General features: G+C 37.4%; 1 protein-coding gene across 3 annotated transcripts in view; it reads left to right on the top strand.

Moving 5' to 3' along the window:
• Positions 1–419: 419 nt before the first annotated feature.
• Positions 420–23,991, top strand: part of LOC145996610 (uncharacterized) — a 37,989-nt gene continuing 14,417 nt past the window's right edge. For all 3 annotated transcript variants that reach the window (XM_083133189.1, XM_083133188.1, XM_083133187.1), the window contains exons 1-2: positions 420–524; positions 9,480–9,884. In XM_083133189.1, the coding sequence (XP_082989315.1) occupies positions 9,529–9,884 (356 nt within the window). In that variant the 5' untranslated portion in view covers positions 420–524; positions 9,480–9,528. The remainder of the gene's footprint in view (positions 525–9,479; positions 9,885–23,991) is intronic.

Here is a 23,991-nt window from a genome sequence, read left to right as displayed (position 1 = left end):
TCACTAACTTCCAGTTACGTGCTAACATGAACCTTAACTGAACATTGAAAAACCGGCCCTTAGAAGCAGACGCAGACGGTCTGGCATCAGCGCCATTGGGTGGGTAGCGGCAGAAATTATAACTTCTTGAGATAACATAGGGCCGAGATTGGAAGGATCGTAGCAGGGCTATGGTCAGACGGTCAGACGCTTACAATGCAGAAAACATCAAGAATTAACCACTTTTAAAAATGGCCATTTTGAATTTCCCGACTGCTCGCTATCCCGAAAGTAGGGAAATCACTTCCCGAAGACGGAATAGGGATGGGATCCCCCCCGATCCACTGACTTTTCGGGATCCGCAAACCCCTTGTTCTATGGAAATATATGGAAAGACTTGGCAAGACTGGTGCTATGTAAACAAAGTAACAAAACCAAATCGAAAATAATATGTCATTTGGAAATAATCTGCGGCGAAGAGTGTGAATGTAAATGTACACTTTTCTGATTAAAAATACGATCAGAATTTAGTTACGTTTTCAAGAGTAAGTATGTTACGTATACAAACGATATAAAGTAAGTTGTAACAAGTAGCCTTTAGGTGAATGCTTGTCTTCAGATTCCGAATATTTCCAATGATACTGAGCTTATCACAACGTATATTTTTTTATTATTTGAAGGTACATCATTACGTTCACGCGCATTTTAGAACATTACCAATACGGCTAGCTACTGACCCATACAGTATATGGTAAATTTCTCGTATCGGACAAACGGCTGAAATTTGCTAGTTCATTTAATTTGAAGGAGCGAATTTACAATATAGAGAAAGTCTCCAATTTTGTTAATTTTCGGTATACTAACTAATTTTGACCTCCTATTCACGAATCTGTTGAAAAAAAAACCGGGGGTCACGTCTGAAAATTTGAAAAAAAGCCGATTGATTCTTTTTTATATATAGGTGTATATGCGTAGTTTTATGAACAAAAATGTAATCTCCTGTCATTGTGTCCAACCACACCGTTGTTTTACAAGAAAATAATTTATGATGTTCCATTCTAGGCCAATTCTAGTACGATCCCTATTTTTTCGATGAATTTAGGGGTGAAATGAGTGCTAATGGAACCTAACCTAATAGGCCTAACCTAACCTCGTGTGAATGGTTTGTGGGGCTACCAGTGGATGGTTTTTGGGGCTAACGTTAATGGTTTGTGGGGCTACCCGTAAATGGTTTTTGGCGCTAACAAACAATTTTTCATCAAAATGTACAATTTCCAGACGTGACCCCCGGTTTTTTACAACAGATTCGTGATTAGGAGGCCAAAATTAGTTAGTATACCGAAAATTAACGAAATTGGAGACTTTCTCTATATTGTAAATTCTTACCATAAGCTCTATTTGGGACATATCGAGTAAGTTTTCTTCGTTTCTTTTTGTCTTCGGTAACACGCAAAATGGCGGTTACAGTATCACTACCGTACTCGGCATGCAGTGTTTTCACCTCACTGCACCCAAAAATACCTACGTAGCCCCACAAACCATTGACGTATAGCCCCACGAACCATTTCCGGTAAGGTTAGGTTAGGTTGGGTCACGTTTAGGTTACAATAGTTAAAAATTGGTTTAGAAAAAAATTTGCGTAACCCCACACACCATTCTCGCATAGCCCCACGAACCATTGGCACATAGCCCCACAAACCATTTGCGGAAACATACCTTCTTAAGTTACAAAAACACATGTTTGGAAACACGGACCGGGATTACGTCATCACACACAGGCAACATTCGGCTGGAAGGAAATGGATGCAAGAGCTTTCGTGCATCGGTCACACATTTATATCGAAAAATAGATGATTTACCGGCAAAATTCAATGAACGATGCGAGAAAACACTTCCCCGAACTTCCACAAGTATAAAGAAACTGCATTCGGTAAGTAATTTCTCCTGTAAATTTGAAGAAATCCATTTGTCCGATACGAGAAATTTACCCGTCTGTTAGCGCATACTGCTAAGTTTTAGCGATTACTTCAGATTTTGTTCAATATATGCTTTCGTGGATAGGTTAGGCAAGTGAGCTTTGGTTCTCTTAGCATTAAAATAAAGTCCCTAAATGCATTCTACTAAGCTTCCGAATTACTTCTACAATAATTCCCACTGGTTTACGATACTTACAGTCGCTTGTCAACGAAAAATACATTGTCCATGGGAAGCGTGCATGTTTGCGTAAGTTGTTTGTTGTCCAACATCAATAACTTTTTTCGAAATCAGAACAGTGTTCATTACCTTAAGGAAGGTTCAAATTTCGTGTGATACTTAATTCTGTGATAATTAGTCGTCTTGTTAGGAGAATTTGAAAAAAATAAAACAATCTGAACCGTTACCGTTACCCTGGCACAAGTTACACTGCTCTCGTGCGCAAAAAATATGCATCAGATGTTTTGAAAATCGGTCCACGTAATTATCCAAATAATTTGTAACCCACAACAGCTATAGTCGGGGTACCAGTTAGATAAGCCAGGGACACATTTATCTCGTTTATTTTCAAATAAAATTCATTTCTGCTTACCTCATATGCATAGCGGAACATTTTTCAACTTTGGATCACTTTTTTTCCATGAAAAAAGCATAATTTTTAACATTATAATTATTTATTGGTCATTGCTAATTCGCTGGGCAAATCTTGACTCATGTTGTCTATCGTCAGCTGATATGCAGCATCGTCATCTGATGTGCAGTGTTTCCAAACTTATGAACCGATAAATGCCGCACATACTATTCACAAAAGGTTTTTAAGCGAAAATTGATCCACAAACCATTCACGGAAGGTTAGGTTAGGTAAACAGAAAATTGAATTGGAAAGAAAAACCGCTCACACGTCATCTTGTAAAACTACCGCGTGGTTGTTACACTAACACTTAGTAACCAAAAAAGATTGTTATTAATCCACAAACCATTCACGGAAGATTAGGTTAGGTTCAGTTAGGTTAGGCAAACATAGAAAATTAAATTGGAAAAAAAATCCTACTCACACATCATCTTGTAAAACTACCGCATGGTTGCTACACTGAAAGGGGGTTACGTAATCGAACGCATGAAATATTTGATTCACGTAGTTGACAGTAATGGTGGCACGAGCTATCGTGCAACGGAGATACATGAATGTCGAAAAATACCTTATTTACAGGCCGAATAAGTTGCTCAATTCGAAAAAACACTTTCCCCACCTTCAGAAAGTCCACGAGAACTAAATTCCGTAAGTACTTTCTTGTCTTTTCTCCTGTAAATTTCAAGAAATGTGTTTCCGGTTTATCTAATCATTACCATAGTTGGCAGAACTGAAATGTTATGCAGTGAGAAAAATGAAATTATTGAAAAATTAAATAACACTGACATACACTTAAGTGCCCTCAAAATGAGTTAAATGATTTTCTTTTTTTTTTCTTGTGCATTTCGAGAAAGTGTATGTGTCACACTTTTTTATTTTTGCAGATCTTCTGGAGTTTACATGCAAGAGAAAAAGTTGCATAATGAACAAGCAGTTCCTTTCCGTTTCCAAAAAAGGTTCAGTTTTGAAAATTGTTTCTTCCGTTCTTATGATTCTCAGTCTTGTGCAAAATTATGGTTCCTTCAAATTTCTGTTAAATTTTCACTTTTATAATACTACATGTTGGAAAGAATATGAAAGTAAAACTTGCAGTCCAGATATCTGATTGATAACTAAAGTACATTGACAGTATGATCATAATTATCGGAAAGCTGGTTGAAGAAGAAGTTGATTGTCTACTATTTTATAAATCTTAGTCTTGTTGGCATTTCCTATAGAATTCCTATATGCAACAAAAATTTCTCCAGATGCTGTGTACTTATAAATGATGACACTATACATCCGCCAGAACATGAAAAATTGTGTGTGGTTTATGAACTTTTTCTGTTGTTTTTATATTGTGTATATCTATTATGGTGAAATAATGTACCTCTGTTACCTTAGCCTGAAGGCTAGATGCACGTGATTGATGCCGATTGTAATTTTACATGTGTTCTTGTGTGTGTAGAATGAAAATTGATAAAAAAGGTGTGAAAATTAATATTCATAATAATTAAGGGATTATATATTTAATTGAAAAACACAAGGTTCAAAAGCAAGAATCATGATGATAAACGTGTCTCGAAAAATGTCATTTCTGGACTGGAAAACCTGGAAACGTCAGGGAATTTAATAATCAAAAAAATCGTAGCAACCCTGGCTTCGGTAACTCATGGAAATAGTAAATTGAATTAGGTGTTCCATGGGACCACACTACACCTGTGTGTACCATGGCATCATGCCCGTTATGGGTCAAGTAGCTCCTTTTTTGTAGGGTCATTCCAGGTCAAATCAACCAATTTTAAAATATTTGGTTGCATGACCATTTTAGAAAAAAATCATATTTAGTACATAGGTTTGTACATGTTTCTAGATATCAAAACCAATGTTCAAAAATAATTATTGTCTTTAGTTCTCCTGGGGCAGCCATTTTTCCAACATGGCGCATTCTTTTTTTTGCTCGTGTAGCAGTATACAGAAACCTTAATATCTCAAAAACCATTAGATTGGATTGATTTGTTGTTTTTAAGTCCACTTTATGCACAGTAAGGCTAATCGGGACTGGGCCTACAGTTTAAAGTGGGATCCGAACCACCGGGAATCGAACCTGGGACCCCTTGATTACAAGGCGACAACGCTACCACTGCGCCATCGGGGAGGCCCAAAAACCATTAGAGGTAGAGACCTGAAACAATATTCATTTTGTAGCTAATGAAGTATACTTCCTATGATATTCAAGTATGTTTTGCTTAAAATTGCATCGTAAGTACGAAAATTATGGTGGAAAAAGGGGTAACAATAGTTAAAAAAATTGAATTTTTAAGCCCAATTGTTGGTACTAATCTGATATTCCCCGGACCGATTTCTTCATTTTTACAGAAGAAACTACTTACGGTAATAAGTTCCTGTAGCATTGTCTAACACTGGAAGGTGTTTTGTGTGATGTGGGAATGTTTCATAGCGGAAATTCAACCATTGACGCATAGCCCCACAAACCATTTCCGATAAGGTTAGGTTAGGTAGGGTCATGTATAGGTTACAATAGTTAAAAATTGGTTTCGAAAAAAATATGCGTAGCCCCACACACCATTCTCGCATAGCCCCATGAACCATTGACACATAGCTCCACGAACCATTGACACACAGCCCCACAAACCATTTGCAGAAACGTACGTTCTTCAGTTACAAAAACACTTTTTTTTTAAAAAAAAAAATTCAATTACTTTCATCAAAAAATGTGAATGCACCTTCAAGAATGTTCCGCGAAGCAGATGGGTAAGTACGAATGTAAAAAATTCACAAAACGAAAAAGTTATAGGTGTCCGGGGACTATCAGATTTTTACCCAATTGTTTTTAACGAAGGAGTTTTGTCTAAGGCTTGATTTTTGTTCATGTGTAGACCTACCTGCAGGTGTCTGTAAATAAAATATCAGTGCTAAGAAATGCACCCCTTTTTTAAAGCATGGTCTCAAACATGGCCGTTCATTGAATTTTGACAGTTTTTGGGGTTAAATATCTCCGATGGGTACCCTTTTAAAATTCTGAAATTTGGCTCAAAGGAAGCCCAGCATGAACCTAACTGACAGTAAAAATCTCAACTATTAGATTCAATTCGTTTTAGTCAATATGAGGTAACGTATGTAACCTAATTTCTTGACTTACCAGATATTGAAATTACAAGGTATGTCAATTGAAAATCTGCGAAATTTCATTGCAAAATCTTCGATGGTAATACTTTCGTATAGCGGAAATGGATTTTATACTTTTTACATAAGAAAGTACTTACGCAAATTATTTTTGGTAAAACTATCAAAGCTGGGAATTGTTTGTAACTCGTTTATTCTGTAATTGTTGACATTAGTACTTACTTATTCTGCATTTGGAAAGATTGTTTAACAAGGGATTTCACTTTTTTTTTAACGAAATTAGTATCTATTGTCGACATATCGAGTAATTATTGTTCATTCTTTTCTCACTTCCTGAACACGCCAAATGGCAGGCAAATCTTGACTAGCATTGTGTTTCAAATGGGAAAGCAGTGTTTCAACCTTCTTAACATAAAAATTCCCGCATAGCGCCGAAAACCATTCCCGCATAGCCCCAAAAACCATTCGGGATAGTATGACCATCCACGAATATCCCCAAAAACCATTCTGGATCATATAACCATCTACAAATAGCCCCAAAAACCATTCACGATAGAACCACGCACCATCACAGTAAGGTTAGGTTAGGCAATATAGTGATAAAATTGTGTGTTTTGCTTGCCTAACCTACCGAACCTAATCTAACCTTACGGGAAATGGTTTGTGGGACTAATGTCACTGGTTTGCGAGGTATTAGCATAATTTCAAATCCGGGCATGAAAGTAGGTATTTTTCGGTGAACAAGGTTGCAACACTGCATAAATCGACAAGAGACACGCACGATGAACCAGTACGCTATCGCCATAATGTGTGTTACAGAATCAAAATAATGAAGAACAGTAAATACTCGTAAATGTAAGAAATAGACATTATTTTTGTTAGAAATTCATTATTACACCTAAAGAAATGTTCCGCAATGCAGAATAGTACGTTAGCAATGTAAAAAAGTGTGAAATAAATTATTTATAAGTGTTTCACCTATACGAAAGTAGTACCAGTTTGATTTATTAGGTACCCATCACCAGTTGGTATTGTCAGCTCCAAAACTGAACTTCCCCCACATGCACTATATTCCGTTTGTTACATGACGTAACCCCCAGTAAGTGTTTCAAACCTCGCCATGTTTTCACTATAACATGACGTGTCTAGTATTTTTAATTTTTTTTTTAATTTTTTAAACTAATAATAATAATAATAATAATAATGACATTATTATTATTATTATTATTAGTGGTAGTAGTTATTATCCTCAAAAATTTCACAAATATGCGGTAGAAGTCAGTGCTAAAGCTTTTGTTTGAAATATTTTTTTAATGCAGTAAATTTCACATTAGCTAATAATGGAAACCAAGCACACAAACTGTATTTTTGAATGGCAGAAAATTAATGATAAATGCATTCCGAAGATACATGTGTAACTTTCATGTACAACATATGTTTTACACATATGCAACATGGAGCGACATAAAATAAGAAAATACATATGCAACAATCTAACACTGAATTGTGTACGTATTCAAAGCTTATTTAATACAAATATACATAATACAACACATATTATTTAAATACATTACCTTACAGAGAACAAGGAGATTGCAAGCGAAGCAAGCAAGAAAATTTTTAGAACCAGTTTTTGCAATTGAAAACAATATTGATTTAATAGGGCGCAAATAATTTCACTGGATGCCATGGCATTCTCTCTTTTACAACATTTTTCTTTAGATCGTTTGGCGCCCATGGCCGACTCCCACTGCCCCTAGCTCCAGCTCTGAACTTAACGAAAACGAGAAATGCAGATAATGCGAGCGAAGCAAGGAAGAAAATTTTACAAAATGTATTTTTATTTGCATAAAATTTGAAATCAAAGGGGTACTTGCTCCTCTGTAACCCCCCCCCCCCTTTTGCGGGTGTCCTTGGTCGTCAATGTTTGTCCCCCCTTGCCCTCCTAGAATTGACTTTCGTCAAAGGTTGGGGGGGGGGCAATAACCCCACTGTGGTTGTGTCACTGTATAATACAGCATATTTAAGCAATATACTATGTTTACTGTAGATACTTTAGGCTCACTGCCATTGTTAGTCAACCTTTTTCTGCACAGTTTGTCTGCTCGACTAACCTTGTATTAATGCGAATACCATGCCCTCCCCACTCCATCCAAACAGATTCTAAAAGGCATCAGAGGTTGTGTTTCGCCGCGATCACCCACACATAGGTAGAAAAACTATACATAATAACCAAAATTAAAAATCAGTAACAAGTCAATCAAACGATATGATCCCCTCCCCAATTTTGAGTGAAGATATATAGAATTGGTATAAAATTTTGTCCCCCCCCCCAAAAAAAATTCACATGACGCAGGTGCGTCATGAAACCCCCACTGTGGGCACCCCTGGTCATGGGTACCTAATAAATCAATCCTTTTGCAATGAAATTTTGCAGATTTTCAATTGTTATACCTTGTAAGTTCAATTTCTGATAAGTCAAGTATTAAAACCTTATGTTACTATATTTTCTGAGTCTTTATTTAACCCAAATTTAAAAAAAAGAAACAAAAAAAAAATTTCATTATTCTAAGTATGGGTTGTGTTTTAACCTTACTTTGCAATGTCAGAAATTATGTGACATACGTTACCTCATATTGACCAAAACGAGTTGAATCTAAAAGTTGAGATTTTTACTGTCAGTTAGGTTCATGAAGGGCTTCCTTTATGACAAATTTCAGAATTTTTAAAGGGGACCCATCTGATATTGAACCCCAAAAACTGTCAAAATTCAATGAACGGCCATGTTTGAGCCCATGGTTTAAAAAAGGGGTGCATTTCTAAGCACTGATATTATATTTACAGACACCCTGCAGGTAGGTCGACACATGATAAAAAAACAAGCCTTAGACTAAACCCCTTCATTAAAAAAAATTGAGCTTAAAAATGCAATTTTTTAACTATTGTTACCCCATTTTCCACCATAATTTTCATACTTACGATGCAATTTTAAGCAAAACATACTTGAATATCATAGGAAGTATACTTCATTAGCTACAAAATGAATTTTGTTTCAGGTCTCTAACTCTAATGGTTTTTGAGATATTAAGGTTTCTATATACTGCTACATGAGCAAAAAAGCCATGCGCCATGTTGGAAAATGGCTGCCCCAGGAGAACTAAAGATTATTTTTTTGAACATTGGTTTTGATATCTAGAAACATGTACAAACCTATGTACTAAAATTTAAATTTTTCTAAAATGGTCATGCAACCAAATATTTTAAAATTGGTTGATTTGGCATGGAATGTATCTTTCCAGTGAACCTTTCTTTTTTTTTAGAAGAAAAGTAAAGCAACTTGTAAAAGGTAAAGTTTCCCATTCCATGAAGGCACATTTAGGAGATGTGGGTGTAGGACCCCACACTTCTTGATCTCTTCCATTTTGGAGATGATGTGATCAGCACCATACTCCTGCCACCTTTTTCCCCATCCCCCAGGGTGCCCCCAGGTATACATTGATTTGAAGTTGGGTGAGCCCTAGAGTTGATAAAGAATTAAGGTAGGAAAAATTCCGACCTTGGATCACCCACTCTGGGAATCAAACCTGGGTCTCTGACATGACAGTCAGGTGCCCTACTCACTAGACCACTGTGGCTCACTTGTGACATACTAATTTTGTTTAGTAACTTCTCCAACTGTGCCAGTTATCTGAAAAGGAATTGTTTCGTTTCAGCAGCTGCGGAGATATCCATGAACACTCAGCAAAATTTTTTTTTTTTTTCTTTTTAGATGAATAATGCAATTTGAGCCTTGAACAGAACTAGTGCAGAGATTAGTGATGGAATATAGTAACAGAGAAAGTGCACTAGCAACGGATGGATCAGGTAAAATCTTGAACAATGTTGGTGGAGCAAGCACTGAACAGCACCCAGAATTCATTACAGTGACTGTGAAAGAAGAACCCACTTCTAGTTTCAGTGATGAATTGGGTGCAGGCTATGAAATTGATGTTGATAATGTCTACTGTGAAACACAAATTAAAACTGAAAACAATTTTCATGAAGATGAAGATGGAATAGTGGAACATTATGCCAGTGATTCTTCAGAAGAAGAGCTTATTCTCCCGTTTGTTGCTGTACCAAAATGTAATGTGGATGAAAATTTAATGAAGTTAGCTGATGATAGGAGAAAATTGTAAGTTTGATCTTACGCCTAAAATTATTATTCTAAAGCTACCATATTTTTAGTGTGTGAAATACCATATTTCACTGCATGATTCCTGCACTATGCTTTTTAATCCAAAAAGTGGTTTATAACCTTTCATCATGTAATTTTCGCATCGGTATGTCAGGAAACCAATGATAGTGACGCAAAATCTTTGGACACAGAAGGTAAATTTTTTTTAGTTTTCTCAACTCTGCACAGTGGTCCAAGTGGATGCAAAACCTGGCCAAAATCCCAAAATTGAAATTGCGAAAGTAAGTTATGTACCCTTATAATTCTAGAGTGAAAGGTCCATTCTATTGAAAACTACGTCTTGTTACACAAATAGGTGTTGCCCTCGGTTGGCTAGCAACCCTTGAAGTGTGGCTATGATGCGATCTTTGTTAGTTTGTTGCAGAAAGGACTTTTCCACGTAGTTAGTTTTGTATCTTTATAAACATTTATCGGATGCCCATTGCGGTTTGAAACTTATTTTTTGTTAGTTTTAAGATTTAATTATAAGGAGATGCTTTTGTCATCTGGTTTAATCAAGTATTAAATTGTTAATATGCCGGAACTCAAGATAGTGCTAAAAATCACAGATTTCTTCTTATCCGATACTTCTCGTTGAGTTACAAAATGACTCAAACAAGCTCAAGTTAAGATTAAACCACCTTATGTTAGATTGATTAATTGATTGATTGAATTGCTTTATTTTACTTCGCTTCTTGTGCCACTTTTGGCTAATTTGCAAAGATGAGGGTGATAATATGAAATTGATGAATGGACACTCGCAAACATCCATGCCCAGGCCAGGATTCGAACCCGGGACCCCTGGCATTGTAGCATGATGTGCTAACCACTCTACCACAGAGGCCGGCACCTTATGTTAGAATAATGTTTCTAGTTTCTGGATCCAAAGTAGTTATTGCCCATTCTTACCCCTTTTCAAAAAAGTCATAAAATGCAATTGGATACGCAAGATCTTCATTCTTCTTAAGTTGGGTTGGGATGGACATCTGGTCAATTTCAATGTATGCAGAGGGCAAAGGAAGAGGGATTTCAAGACAGACATTTTTTTCACATCCCTTGTGCACCTTAAGATACATTATGAATGTAAGAAACTAGAAAATGTTGCTATTTGACACAGAGGTGCCCACCCCCCCCCCCAAAGGCCCACGATGCACTCCCCCAAAAGGGTAGAAGATTTGCCCCTCCCCCGTTTATGCCGAAATAATTACTCAAAATTATTTTTCTCTCACAAAATTTGCTGAAAAATACAGGGTGTCTCAAAAGTAATAGCACAAACTGACACAGGTGAAAGTACACGATAATAGAAACAAAAAAGTCTCAGTAAACATGGGTCTGCTAACGAGCCATTTTCGAGATAATCGCAAATGTGTGATTACAAGCTGCCACTGACTTCTTTGTTTGTAAACGTCGTCCTAAAATTCTAATAATGTGTGTGAATGTGTGGGTACAAGCCGTTACTGACTTCAGTGTTTGTAAACATCGTCCTAGTTGGTAAGATACCAATAATACAGTATGAAAAATCAGGAGATCTCATTGCTTTTATTCTAGTTCTTACTTTAACAAGGAATACAGCAGTACTTTAGTATGTTCTACGTTACAATTACTGTACACTCGTACCTGTTAAAGGAGGTGTTGAAAGTGTCGTCCTTCCATCTAGATGCAATACTGTATGTGATTCAGCATTGAGTTTGAAATTCTTTCGAACACCCCTGGATCATTTCGGAATTGGTCACAAGCATGTACAATTATCTGTTCCAGTTCTTCAACCGTGTCAACAGTAGTGTTGTACACTACGTTTTTGAGGTGACCCCAGACACAAAAACCCAAAGGATTTAGATCCGGTGACCTTGGAGACCCACCCATCTTGACCTATCCATCTTTGATGATATCTGCATGTCAGTAATATTTTTTTAATGCAGTAAATTTCACATTAGCTAATAATGGAAATCAAGCACACAATCTGTATTTTTGAATGGCAGAAAATGAATGATAAATGCATTCCGAAGATACATGTGTAACTTTCATGTACAGTGTCTCTCAAACATTTTAGGACAACGACATTTTAAACTAGGCAACCCAATTTACACAAGGCGTTGGTGGGTTGCGTGTAGAGTTAGGTTCAATTTCAGGGTTGCCACATGCACAATAGATATTTGTGAAATACGTGAAAGAAATGAAAAGAAGTATTTTTGTATAAAATTATTAAAAATATCAATATTATATCGCAAATGACGAATTTCTTTCTAAAAGAAAGAAACTAGGTTTTCTAGTATTTCATCGCTGATGAGCCTAAGGAAAGGATAAGAGGTTAGAGGAAACGAAAGACGACAAAGGAGAGGAGAAAGAGAAAGAGAAAAGACAAGAGGAAAAGTAGAGGAGAGAAGAAAGAGAGGATAGACGAGGAGAGGAGAAGTAGTGAGAAGAAAGGAAAAATCGAGAAGGGATGAGGAAAATGGATCAATGAAGAGAGGAGGAAACCGAGAGTAGAGGAGATGGATGAGAGGAGGAGACGAGAAGAGGGGAGTGGAGAGTAGAGTAAAAGAGAGTAAAATGGAAGAATGAAAAGAAGAGATGAAGAGTGCAGTGGAGTCGAAAATCTAACACAGGAAAGAAGATAAGAGGAGTGGAGAAGAGTGGGATGGAGACAAGATGCGAGAAAAATAGAGAAGATGATATGAGATAAAAGCAGAGGAGGAGGAGGAGGGGAGAGAGGAATAAGAAGGAGAAGAGAAAATAGAAGAGAATGGAAACGAAAGGAGAGAAGAGGTAGTTGGAGAAAATATCGTCTCTGCATCAAGAATTGATGCATTGATCAAATTATCAACATGAAACAAAACACTCAATAACGTTTTGAAACATATTGGAGAATGTATTAGATCGGTGCGAAATGCCTTTTGGCTGAGTTCAGAACAAGATGAAATCTTTCACGTAAGATCATTGATTTTACCTGTGATTATACCACTAAAAACTTGAATGTAATTTTAACATTTATAAGAATTACCCAATTTTTCTCGACTTCTCGGTTCGTTGAAATGAAGATGATGTAATTTAATATTTCCCCTCCTCCCATCGTTAATTCCAAACTGAATCTTTCAGTTTCACACAGCGTGAACACAATGGGATGTGTCTAAAACTTACGAAAATTTTCTGCCACCGGAGGGAAAATTTTCTGCCACCGGAGGGGTTTGAACCTACGACCATCAGATTGACAATCCTTAACGGTAACCATTACCCTACAAGCTGTCGCTCCTGAAAGCAGGTAGAAGGAGCTGACCAACGTGAAATGTAGATGCAACTCTCCTCCTACATGTAATGTGCAAAGAATACTTATTTGTAAAAAAGAAACGAATCGGCAAAAACATTTAACGGAGAATTGCACATGTTGAAAACTTTTCATTCGATATTTGCGGAGGTATCCTTGCATGGGAAAAGGGGTAAAATTAGTATATTCTGAATTGCCACAAATATAAAGAGTTATATCATTAATATTTTTCAATCTTGAAACGAGTACAGAATTATCGTTAGAGTATCATAATTCATGATCTTATACATGAAATATCCCTTTAAACGTGTGTCAATTCATTTATTTGTTTTTTTATATATACATTCCAGATGCAGAACAATGTAGCTACTTTACACTGCTATTACAAATAATGTTACCATGCTCTTTTTTAATAGGAGAAATGTGTTTTCTAGTATGGGGATCGAACCTGGGACCTCAATCAATGCTTTTGAGAACTCTAATCAATACACTACGCCCTTCGTTTCCCTTGGAGCAACAATTCATAATCATTCTCTCGCCTCAATATTGTAAACGTTATCCTGCAAAAGAAAAGTTCAATACTCTGATATAGCTCTGTACTTGTAGAATTACTTTTTACACATGCATTTAACTCTGAATTTCTTTCTGCATATTAGTATATCTAAACTTGTGAATAATTTATTTGTAATTTCATAACGGTTACATGAACATTTACGAAATAGTTCCTTACAACTTGGAATCTAGTAAATAGCCCGGTGGAGGAACATAGTGGTTCGGATCCCACTTTAAACTGTAGGTCCAGTCCCGATTAGCCTTACTGTGCACAAAGTGGACTTAAAACACCAAATCAACCATCAATCAACCAATCTAGTAAATAGATACTTTCAAGTCTTCAAATTAATTTTAGACTACTAGATTTTTGCAAGGGAATAGTGTACGCGTATGTGATCCGTTTCCAGTCATTCATTGCTGAAGCAAACGTTTTAATACTCTGTGAAATTTTCTTTCTGAGATAAGTTTGTTTACTTGCTACATGTATGCGAACTACACTCTGCCCCACTTATCTCTGGAGCAGGTGAAGAAAACAATTATCTGAGCAGCGATGAACACGTGAGAGGAACAGGATTGCGAGGAGGGAGGAAAGCCACTGCAGTTACCAGCCTTCCCAGCAGCGTGCACTGTTTCGCTCTGTCCAGTCGATCCCCTCTTCCCCCCTTCTCCCCTCTCCCCTTCTTTTCTGCTATGCGCGGCTTTGTTCCAGAGATGCTGGGACAGGACACAATTAATTGTTTTCGCAAAAAGTATCTCTGTGTGCCACACATTTCATTCTTACTCACATGAAAAAATGTTAATTTGCATTCAGCGCTAGTTACAAACTCTTTTGTCCTCGATGAGAAGTTTAGTATAAATAGACATTTTGTTTATAATTTTGAAATTGAGGTCTAAGGTTAAAATCCTCATATTTAGGGCTTGAATTCGTAATCTAAGAGGTTTGAAGATCCGTCCTCTTCTTTGTGCGTGACCTTTTTTATTTCTTTCTCTATTCATTATTCATCATCGTCGTCGCGATTAGCCAAAAGTAAAATAAGAAAAGTCCCCCTCCTTCACTGTGCTGTCTAAGGCACTGTGCTTTGGACTCCGACTGCGGGACGTCATGGTGTCATGGGTTCGAGTCCGCCTGTGTTCAGTGTTAGGGTTCTCTGCCTGGGTATAGGGCCGGTAGCAACCCACCATTGTGAGAAAATTGGGGAGCTTGGAGTTAGTAGCGTAATCGGGTCTGGGAAATCTTCTATAACGGCTGGGGTTCGACGTGCTGATCCCACGTCACCCCATTACCGGTTGAAGAACTCCACACCTCTAGGTAGGACTGTGGGAGGGAGACTGGCAGTCGAGAGGTAGGTCAAGGCCCTTCGAGGATTGTCGAGCCATGGGTTATTATTATTATTAAAATAAGAAAATACAAGGGAATGGAGAAAAATATATATTTTAAATATTTATCTATAATAAAGCAACCATTCAGTTGTATTTTGTTTCTCATGGATCTGTTGCCACTACTACGCTGTAATCCCGATAAGTATCTTACATGTTACAGGATAAAGCAAGTGTTACTATTCGAATACTTATTTAATAAGTTTTTTGTTTGTCAGGACTTATGACTTAAACTTATGCATGTTGAGCTAGTGCCCACCTAGCCGCCTCTGATGAAATCTATCATTCTTCAGATTCTTTATAAAATTCGACTCTGGTCACTTGTAACTTGCTGGTTGCAGACGTTGTGCATCGACACACAGTGTTTTGCGATAAAGCGGCCTTGAATATAGGGTGAGTCACTTTGAAGGCGAGCAAGCTACGCTACCAGGCTTGTCTGCCTTTGAAAACAAAGTCATTTTTTTCACCGTTTCCGAACTCGATTGCTATTGTAGAACTATATATTCTCTCAAAAGAGCAAGAAAGGAACTTAGACCAATGTTCTCCCGTCATTTTCTCAACATAGAATTATAATGAATTTTCAATGGCACTTGGACAATTTGAACTGTTTTGTAAAATATATATATATATATATATATATATATATATATATATATATATATATATATATAAAGTGGATAATAATGGATAAAAGCAAGGAGGGCCAAAAGGGCTAAGTAAAAATCAAATAAGGTAAAAGGAAACACTCACCGGACAGTAGGAAAATTCAAAATTTTCGCTAATTTATAGCATCATCGGTGTGAGAAGAAACAGAAGACGGAACCGGAAGTTGGGGTCCTGCAGAGTTGCCAGGTCCCCATTGAAGAAGAAGCGGTGCGTAGAACGAAAAAAACACTGTTTCGTCACCAGGCTCGTCGTAAACTGTGAGTGTGTAGGATGAGTTGGGAGGGAGGGCGGGGGGGTGGGTGAGGGTTGGGCATTACTGGGTGGCCTTGTTCATATCTCTCTCTCTCTCTCTCTATATATATATATAAAATATTTTGGGTCTGGCCCCTTCCTCAAATAAATCCTGGATACGTGCCTGGTCTACGTCAATGACAGAAATGCAAGCAATATTTTTTATTTATTTTTAACCCAATTAAAGGAATGTGTAAGAATTTAAAAGAAAGAGTGGAATGACTGTTGCTCTACCTTAAAAACTGTTGTTCTTTGAGGAAGAAAAATAAGAAGGATTTAGTCCAGCACCTTAACACAATGTCTCACGAGTATCTCTTGACAAACACTTCCAAATGTGATGTGATTTCATGAATAAAATTTTTCCCCTGTCTGCGTATAACGTTTCTCACATTTGGCAGTTTGCAAACATTCTTGCAAACGGTGTAATTATTTCATGTTACCTTTCGCAACACCAAATGCATTTCATAAGACTGTTCTGGACACGAGACTTGCATCAGTAAACAAGCATTTCGTCTGTTACAGTATCACAGGAAGAGAACATCGTTCTTCAATGTTCAAGCCTCTAGATATTTTCCATTTGCATTCATAATATCTAATCACAATAATAAGTTAGACCAAATAACTCGTATTTTCACAACTACTAACGTTCTAGTTTTACATCATCACATCAAATTATTTCTTGAAGATAGCTGCTATTGATTGATTGATTTAGTGTTTTAAGTCCACTTTATGCACAGTAAGGCTAATCGGGACTGGACCTACAGTTTAAAGTGGGATCCGAACCACTATGTGACTCCAATGGGAATCAAACCCAAGACCCCTTGATTACAAGGCAACGCGGAAAGAATTTACAATACCGGACCCTTCTGTAATTTCTATGCTACATCTTATACTCACAAAATAATTAGTCGCGATGATTTATCACAGGTCAACATGTTTGGGTGAGGTGAAGAAATTGTTCACTAATGTGTAGAAGTTGTAAAATAATCTTTTCAATTCTTGCAATGACTCTCCGTATACAAGTATGGGAACCATATTTGTTGATATGAACAATTGACGTTCGCAATTAGTTACACTGTCTACAGCGTTGCCACACTGTTGATTTCATACTTGGAGAGCATGGAAATGCGTCGAGGATGACGAAGAAGACGACAGTGACAATCACGATGTAGAACAACATGTGGAATGTGGACTGATTTGATTACAGGTAAGTTTGACAACAGTGCATCGATCGTAAAATTGCAGGATAAGAAAATGGCGTCTTTGATGATGAACGTTTGCCGTTAAAGTGCTACGAACATAAAATTTTTTATCAGTTCGTTTTCACAAATAGAGCAAAACCATTCACGGATAGCCCCACTGACCATTCTCGGTAAGGTTAGGTTAGGTTAGGCAAACATAGTTAAAATTGGGGGTCGTAAAACCATGCACGGGTAGACCCACACACCATTGACGGATAGTTCCACGAACCATTCACGGTGGTTAGATTAGGTTAGTTTGGCAAGGCAAGCATAATTAAAATCAGGAAAGTTTATTTCTTTTTTCTAAGTATTGGAAACAAAATTTTCCGGTAAATAATGACCAATCATGCCGATCGCGGATCACTCAATTTCGCTTATTTTGCAATTTCTACACCTGACCCCCAAATTTTAACTTCAAATTCGTGATTAGGAGGCCTCAATTAGTGAGTATGCGAAATATTACAAAAATCGGGAAGGGGTCTGGTATTGTAAATTCTGCGCCATCGGGGAGGCTGATAGCTGCTATACTATAGATCGACTAGATGGAAAAAAACCTTGGGACGAAAAGTCCCCGTGCAAATTTCCCTTCTTCCCTCCACCTTGGGGCATAAGGAACCATGGTCCACTCTCCCCTCCCCTACTTGCGGGGGTACGGTGTACAGGAGTAACGGGTCTGCACAGGTTGTTTTGCTCATGGTTCCACTATACAAGAAAGCAAGTCAAAATTAAAGTAAAAGTTTAACTACATGTATACCCAACAACATTTACAATATTGGAAGGAGAGAATACATAAAAATTGTGCTCCAACGGAAGGTAAAAGCGTGGTGTAGTGGCTAGTATTCTCGATTGGGCTGCTAGTGGTCCTAGGATTGATCCTCCTTACGAAGTGTTCTCTTTTTTTCAATTTTCATTTTATTAAACAACGGCATGCTGGAATTATTTGTAATAGCAGTATATAGTGGATACATTGTTCTGGATCTGGAATGTATATATAAAAAAAACAAATAAATGAAGTGACACACGTTTAAAGGGATATTTTCATGTATAAGATCATGAATTATAATACTCTAACGATAATTCTGTACTTGTTTAAAGATTGACAAATATTAATGAAATAACTCATTATATTTGTGGCAATTCAGGATATACTAATTTTACCCCTTTTCCCACTCGAGATCAATGCAAGGATACCTCCGCAAATATCGAATGAAAAGTTTTCAACATGTGCAATTCTCCGTTAAATGTTTTTGCCGATTCGTTCTACCTTCGTTTTCTTTGTTACAAACAAGTATTCTTTGCACATTACATGTAGGAGGAGAGTTGCATCTACATTTCATGTTGGTCATCTCCTTCTACCTGCTTTCAGGAGCGACAGCTTGTAGGGTAATGGTTACCGTTAAGGATTGTCAATGTGATGGTCGTAGGTTCAAACCCCTCCGGTGGCAGAAAATTTTCGTAAGTTTTAGACACATCCCATTGTGTTCACGCTGTGTGAAACTGAATGATTCAGTTTGGAATTAACGATGGGAGGAGGGGAAATATTAAATTACAACATCTTCATTTCAACGAACCGAGAAGTCGAGAAAAATTGGGTAATTCTTATAAATGTTAAAATTACATTCAAGTTTTTAGTGGTATAATCGCAGGTGAAATTAATGATCTTACGTGAAAGATTTCATCTTGTTCTGAACTCAGCCAAAAGGCATTTCGCACCGATCTAATACATTCTCCAATATGTTTCAAAACGTTATTGAGTGTTTTGTTTCATGTTGATAATTTGATCAATGCATCAATTCTTGACGCCGAGACGATATTTCCTCCAACTACCTCTTCTCTCCTTTCGTTTCCATTCTCTTCTATTTTCTCTTCTCCTTCTTATTCTTCTCTCCCCTCCTTCTCCTCTGCTTTTATCTCATATCATCTCTATTTTTCTCGCATCTTGTCCCCATCCCACTCTTCTCCACTCCTCTTATCTCCTTTCCTGTGTTAGATTTCCGACTCCACTGCACTCTTCTCCTCTTCTTTTCATTCTTCCATTTTACTCTCTTTTACTCTACTTTCCACTCCCCTCTTCTCGTCTCCTCCTCTCATCCATCTCCTCTCCTCTCGGTTTCCTCCTCTCTTCATTGATCCATTTTCCTCATCCCTCCTCGATTTTTCCTTTCTTCTCACTACTTCTCCTCTCCTCGTCTATCCTCTCCTCGTCTATCCTCTCTTTCTTCTCTCCTCTACTTTTCCTCTTGTCTTTTCTCTTTCTCTTTCTCCTCTCCTTTGTCGTCTTTCGTTTCCTCTAACCTCTTATCCTTTCCTTAGGCTCATCAGCGATGAAATACTAGAAAACCTAGTTTCTTTCTTTTAGAAAGAAATTCGTCATTTGCGATATAATATTGATATTTTTAATAATTTTATACAAAAATACTTCTTTTCATTTCTTTCACGTATTTCACAAATATCTATTGTGCATGTGGCAACCCTGAAATTGAGCCTAACTCTACACGCAACCCACCAACGCCTTGTGTAAATTGGGTTGCCTAGTTTAAAATGTCGTTGTCCTAAAACGTTTGAGAGACACTGTACAACATATGTTTTACACATATGCAACATGGAGTGACATAAAATAAGAAAATACATATGCAAGAAGCTAACACTAAATTCTGTACATATTCAAAGTGAAGCGAGCAAGAAAATTTTAAGATCCAATTTTTGCAATTGAAAACTATATTGATTTAATAGGGTGCAAATAATTTCACTGGACGCCAAGACATTCTCTCTCTTTCTACTTCTTTTTAGATCATTCGGTGCCCATGGCCGACTCCTGCCGCCTCTAGCTACTCTGAACTTGACGAAAACGAGAAAAGCAGATAATGAGAGCGAAGCAAGCAAGAAAATTTTAGAAACTGTATTTTTATTTCCATAAAATTTGAAATCGAAAGGGGTAATTACTTCTCTGTGCCCTCCCTGCAGGTGCCCTTGGCTGTCAATTTTAGTCTCCCCTTGCCCACCTAGAATTGACTTCCATCGAAGGTTGGGGGGGGGGGGGAATGACCCCCCTGCCTGCCCTGTGGTTGCGTCACTGTATATTACAGACATACTTAAGCAATATATGTTTACTTTAGATACTTTAGGCTCACTGTCATTGTTGGTGTCAACCTTATTCTGCACAGTTTGTCTGCTCGACTAACATTGTATTAATGCGAATACCATGCCCCCTCCTCCATCCAAACCTATTCTAAAGGCATAAGAGGTGTTGTTTCATTTCAACCCTATCACTGCGATCACTCACAGGTAGGTAGAAAAACTGTACATAATAACCAAAACTAAAAATCAATAACAAGTCAATCAAACAATATGATCCCCCCCATTTTTGTGTTAAGATTAATAGAATTTGTACAAAATTTTGTACCCCCTCAAAAAAAATTCCCTGTGGGCACCATTGATTTGACAAAATCTTTGTTGAAACCGATCGAGATGGATATGGTAAATATGTTGAGCAATGCTTGGCATTAAAATATCATAATATTGTTCAATATTGTGTTCCTTCCCTAAAATGAATTTTGACCAGGTTTTCCATGCATCTGGACCACTGTGCTCTGTAGTAAATTTTCTTAAGTAGAATATTTTGATTCTTGTAATGCACAAATCAATAACAACTAATGTGTTAACTTTTTTCAGATCAGAATAGTGTTTTCTAAACTGTCATGAGGAAATGAGCGATTATTAATTTTAATGTATATTCACAAGTATTCTGTGTATTCTAATCTTACACTAAATACTAAAAAATTATGGTAATACCAGTACAATTAAGATAAGATTCACACAATGGTAACACCCTACTTTTATACAAAAAAAGACAATTATGCTGTGAAATATGGTATGATTTTTTTTCTGGTAAAGTCACCAAAATACAAATCTCATAGTGTATTAGAGGAAACGAGACTATAGGAGGGGGAGTAAATTGACCCAGTTGCTATTTATTTCATTCCTTTCTCCTTTCAATTAAGGCACTGCATCGGACTATATTCTCCCTCTACTGGGCCTGAAATTAAAGAGGAAATATTTTGCCTATTTCCACAAGCAAAGAAACAAAATCAAACACTAAGTTCTAATTACTACAACACAAACTGCGAATTTAGTTCAGTTTAATTTAATTGATTAAAATTGGAATTAATTTACTTAATTGGTTATATTCAGTTGCATGTTACCACTGTTGTATGCTTCAAAATAACACAATAATATGAAAGTTGCTGTTGAGTTATTAGAGCAGACATACTGTATTATACACCAATACCTTTAATTACGTATTATTTTTTTCTGTTATTGATGGTGGATACGTCCTTCCCCACTGCAAATGGTGCCCCCCTTGCAAACACTGAGATCAGGGGATCTCTGAGGCCATGGAATATCACCGTTATGTGAAATGACCCGCCTTGCAAACAATTTGCGAATGGCCTCTATCGACTGTCGAGCATTATGTGACGTGGGTCCAGCCTGCTGAAACCACTTGTTTTCGATGTCAAGATGTGTGTCGTGCAACTTTGGTGCAAAGAATGTTTCAAGCATAGCAACATACTGAGCCGATGTTGTTGTCATTGCAATGCCCTCCTCACTTTAAAAGAAAATAGGGTGGATGACACCGTGATATGACACTGCACACCGTACTGTGACCTTGGTGCTATGTAATAAACGCTCGTGAAGCTGACAAGGATTTTTCTTTGCCCAGTAACGGAAATTCTGTAACGTAGCCGCTAAGATGGAAATGGGCTTCGTCTGACATCCACAAATTGTCAAGGAAATTGGTTTCCTCATTAACCTTAGCCAACACCATTTCACAAAAACCCTTATGCAACACAGGGTCCTGAGGATGCAATTGCTGCATAATCTGCAACTTATAGGGGTGGAACTGTAATCCATGCATTATTCGTTGTACACTTCTTTGACTCGACTGTAGCACTGATGCATGTTGTCGAACGGAGTGGCGAGGGCTCCTCTCAATGGCAACTCGACCTGATTCCATATTCTCTGGGGGTACGTACCATTCGAACGCCACCTGGGGGCTTCTTCTTCAAGGCTGAACCAGTTTCTTCAAAATTACACATGCAGGTTGTACTCGCATAAGCCGAAGGGACACAACCATGACGTCCTAGCTGCTAATGCTGCTGAACTACCCTTTGCACTGCAGTCACACTATTACAGTTCTTATAAAATGCTTTCACAACGAATACACGTTCCGCATATATTGGTGACCTCCAATTTGGTACCCAACCCTCCCCAAACATGAACTATATTTCAAAACATTTATTGTCAACTATAGCTTAAGTAATTCCTTAAAATTCTCGAGAGAGTTTATTTTCTTACTGTGCACCCTGGACTTAAGACTAACGAGGCTCTGGCGACTGGCCCCATGGCCAGTATAATTTTGTTTGTATTGTCCTGTTCTTTTGTCCTTATGTGTGCTGAGTGCCCCTTTACAGCCTCAGCTTTTAACGAAAGTCAGAATATTTTATAATTTTAGTTATACAACGTTAGAGTTGTTATTTGTAGAGGTAAGGGGCTGGCCCCCGTATACTGTGACGGGAGCAAAATAGCCTAAGTGCTGACGCTCCCAAAATTTTAAATTCAAATTCTAGTCAAAATTATTTTCTTACTCTCCCAAAATGTAGTTTAGGCATTTGAAAGTGTCATCAGAATTTCGGATCTACTTCAGCATATGAAAGATCCATTTTTTATCTACAATCTTGAAATGCTTTGAACAAATGGAAATGCAAAATAAAATCATTCCCGAGGTGTATCTAGTTGTGATTAATTTGAGCCAAAGACCTCTAAACTTGCTACAGTTATCATGGTCTCAAAGTTGGTGACTTACCTCCACCCTTTCTGAAACACACCCTATATTGCACAGTTTTTATTAAAAACTTAAAACCCAAATGATGCCTTAACATTGCTGAGACTTGTGTTTCTTAATCCACGAAAATATAACCTAGTGAAATATGAGTATAAACCCGGTATAAGTTCTTGCAAGACATGTTAAACAGGTCTGTCATCTACTATCATTAAACATAATGACGATTTTTTTCAAATACAATGTGAGCCCAATCCTTCAAGTTATCTTGCAAGTAAAAAACTTTGCATTTACGGCGGTTATCATAAATACAATGTTTGTGATTTTACCACCACTCCTCTCCTAAGCTATGAAAAATTTTAAAGTTTTACGGCAAATTTCGGACCAATGATATCTCTGAAATGACTCAGTTTAACATTGTAGAGCATAGCATAGAGCCTGCAACATGGGAAAAATTAGTTTTTCATCCCCATCTTGAAACAAATTGTCCAATTTTGATCCAAGTTTTCTAGCTGCAGAAATAATTATACCAAATTTACAGCAGTTATCATGCTTTGCCCATCCACCCTAACTTATGCTCCTCCTAAATCATGCACCATATTTTAATAATTTTATTGTCAAATTATAGTGCAAGTACATAATACTCCGGGCTCCCGTGTAGCCAAGTAGTTAGGATCTTTGGTGGGAGCGGCCCCAAAATTTCGGCGCTGGCCCAGCATCTTAAGGACAGTTGGAAAGCTACTTCAAGAAGTAGCAGGGTCTAGTCATGAAAGGCAGAAAACAGCGGCGATGGGATCCGATGCGTTGACCACGTGTCACCCAATGAAAAGCCGCTCT

This window comes from Lepisma saccharinum, chromosome 12 (genome assembly GCF_977018435.1).
Source record: "Lepisma saccharinum chromosome 12, izLepSacc3.1, whole genome shotgun sequence".
Lineage (NCBI taxonomy): Eukaryota > Metazoa > Arthropoda > Insecta > Zygentoma > Lepismatidae > Lepisma > Lepisma saccharinum.
The sequence above is the reverse complement of the archived record's forward strand: the minus strand, read 5'-3'. Positions and strand labels throughout refer to the sequence as shown.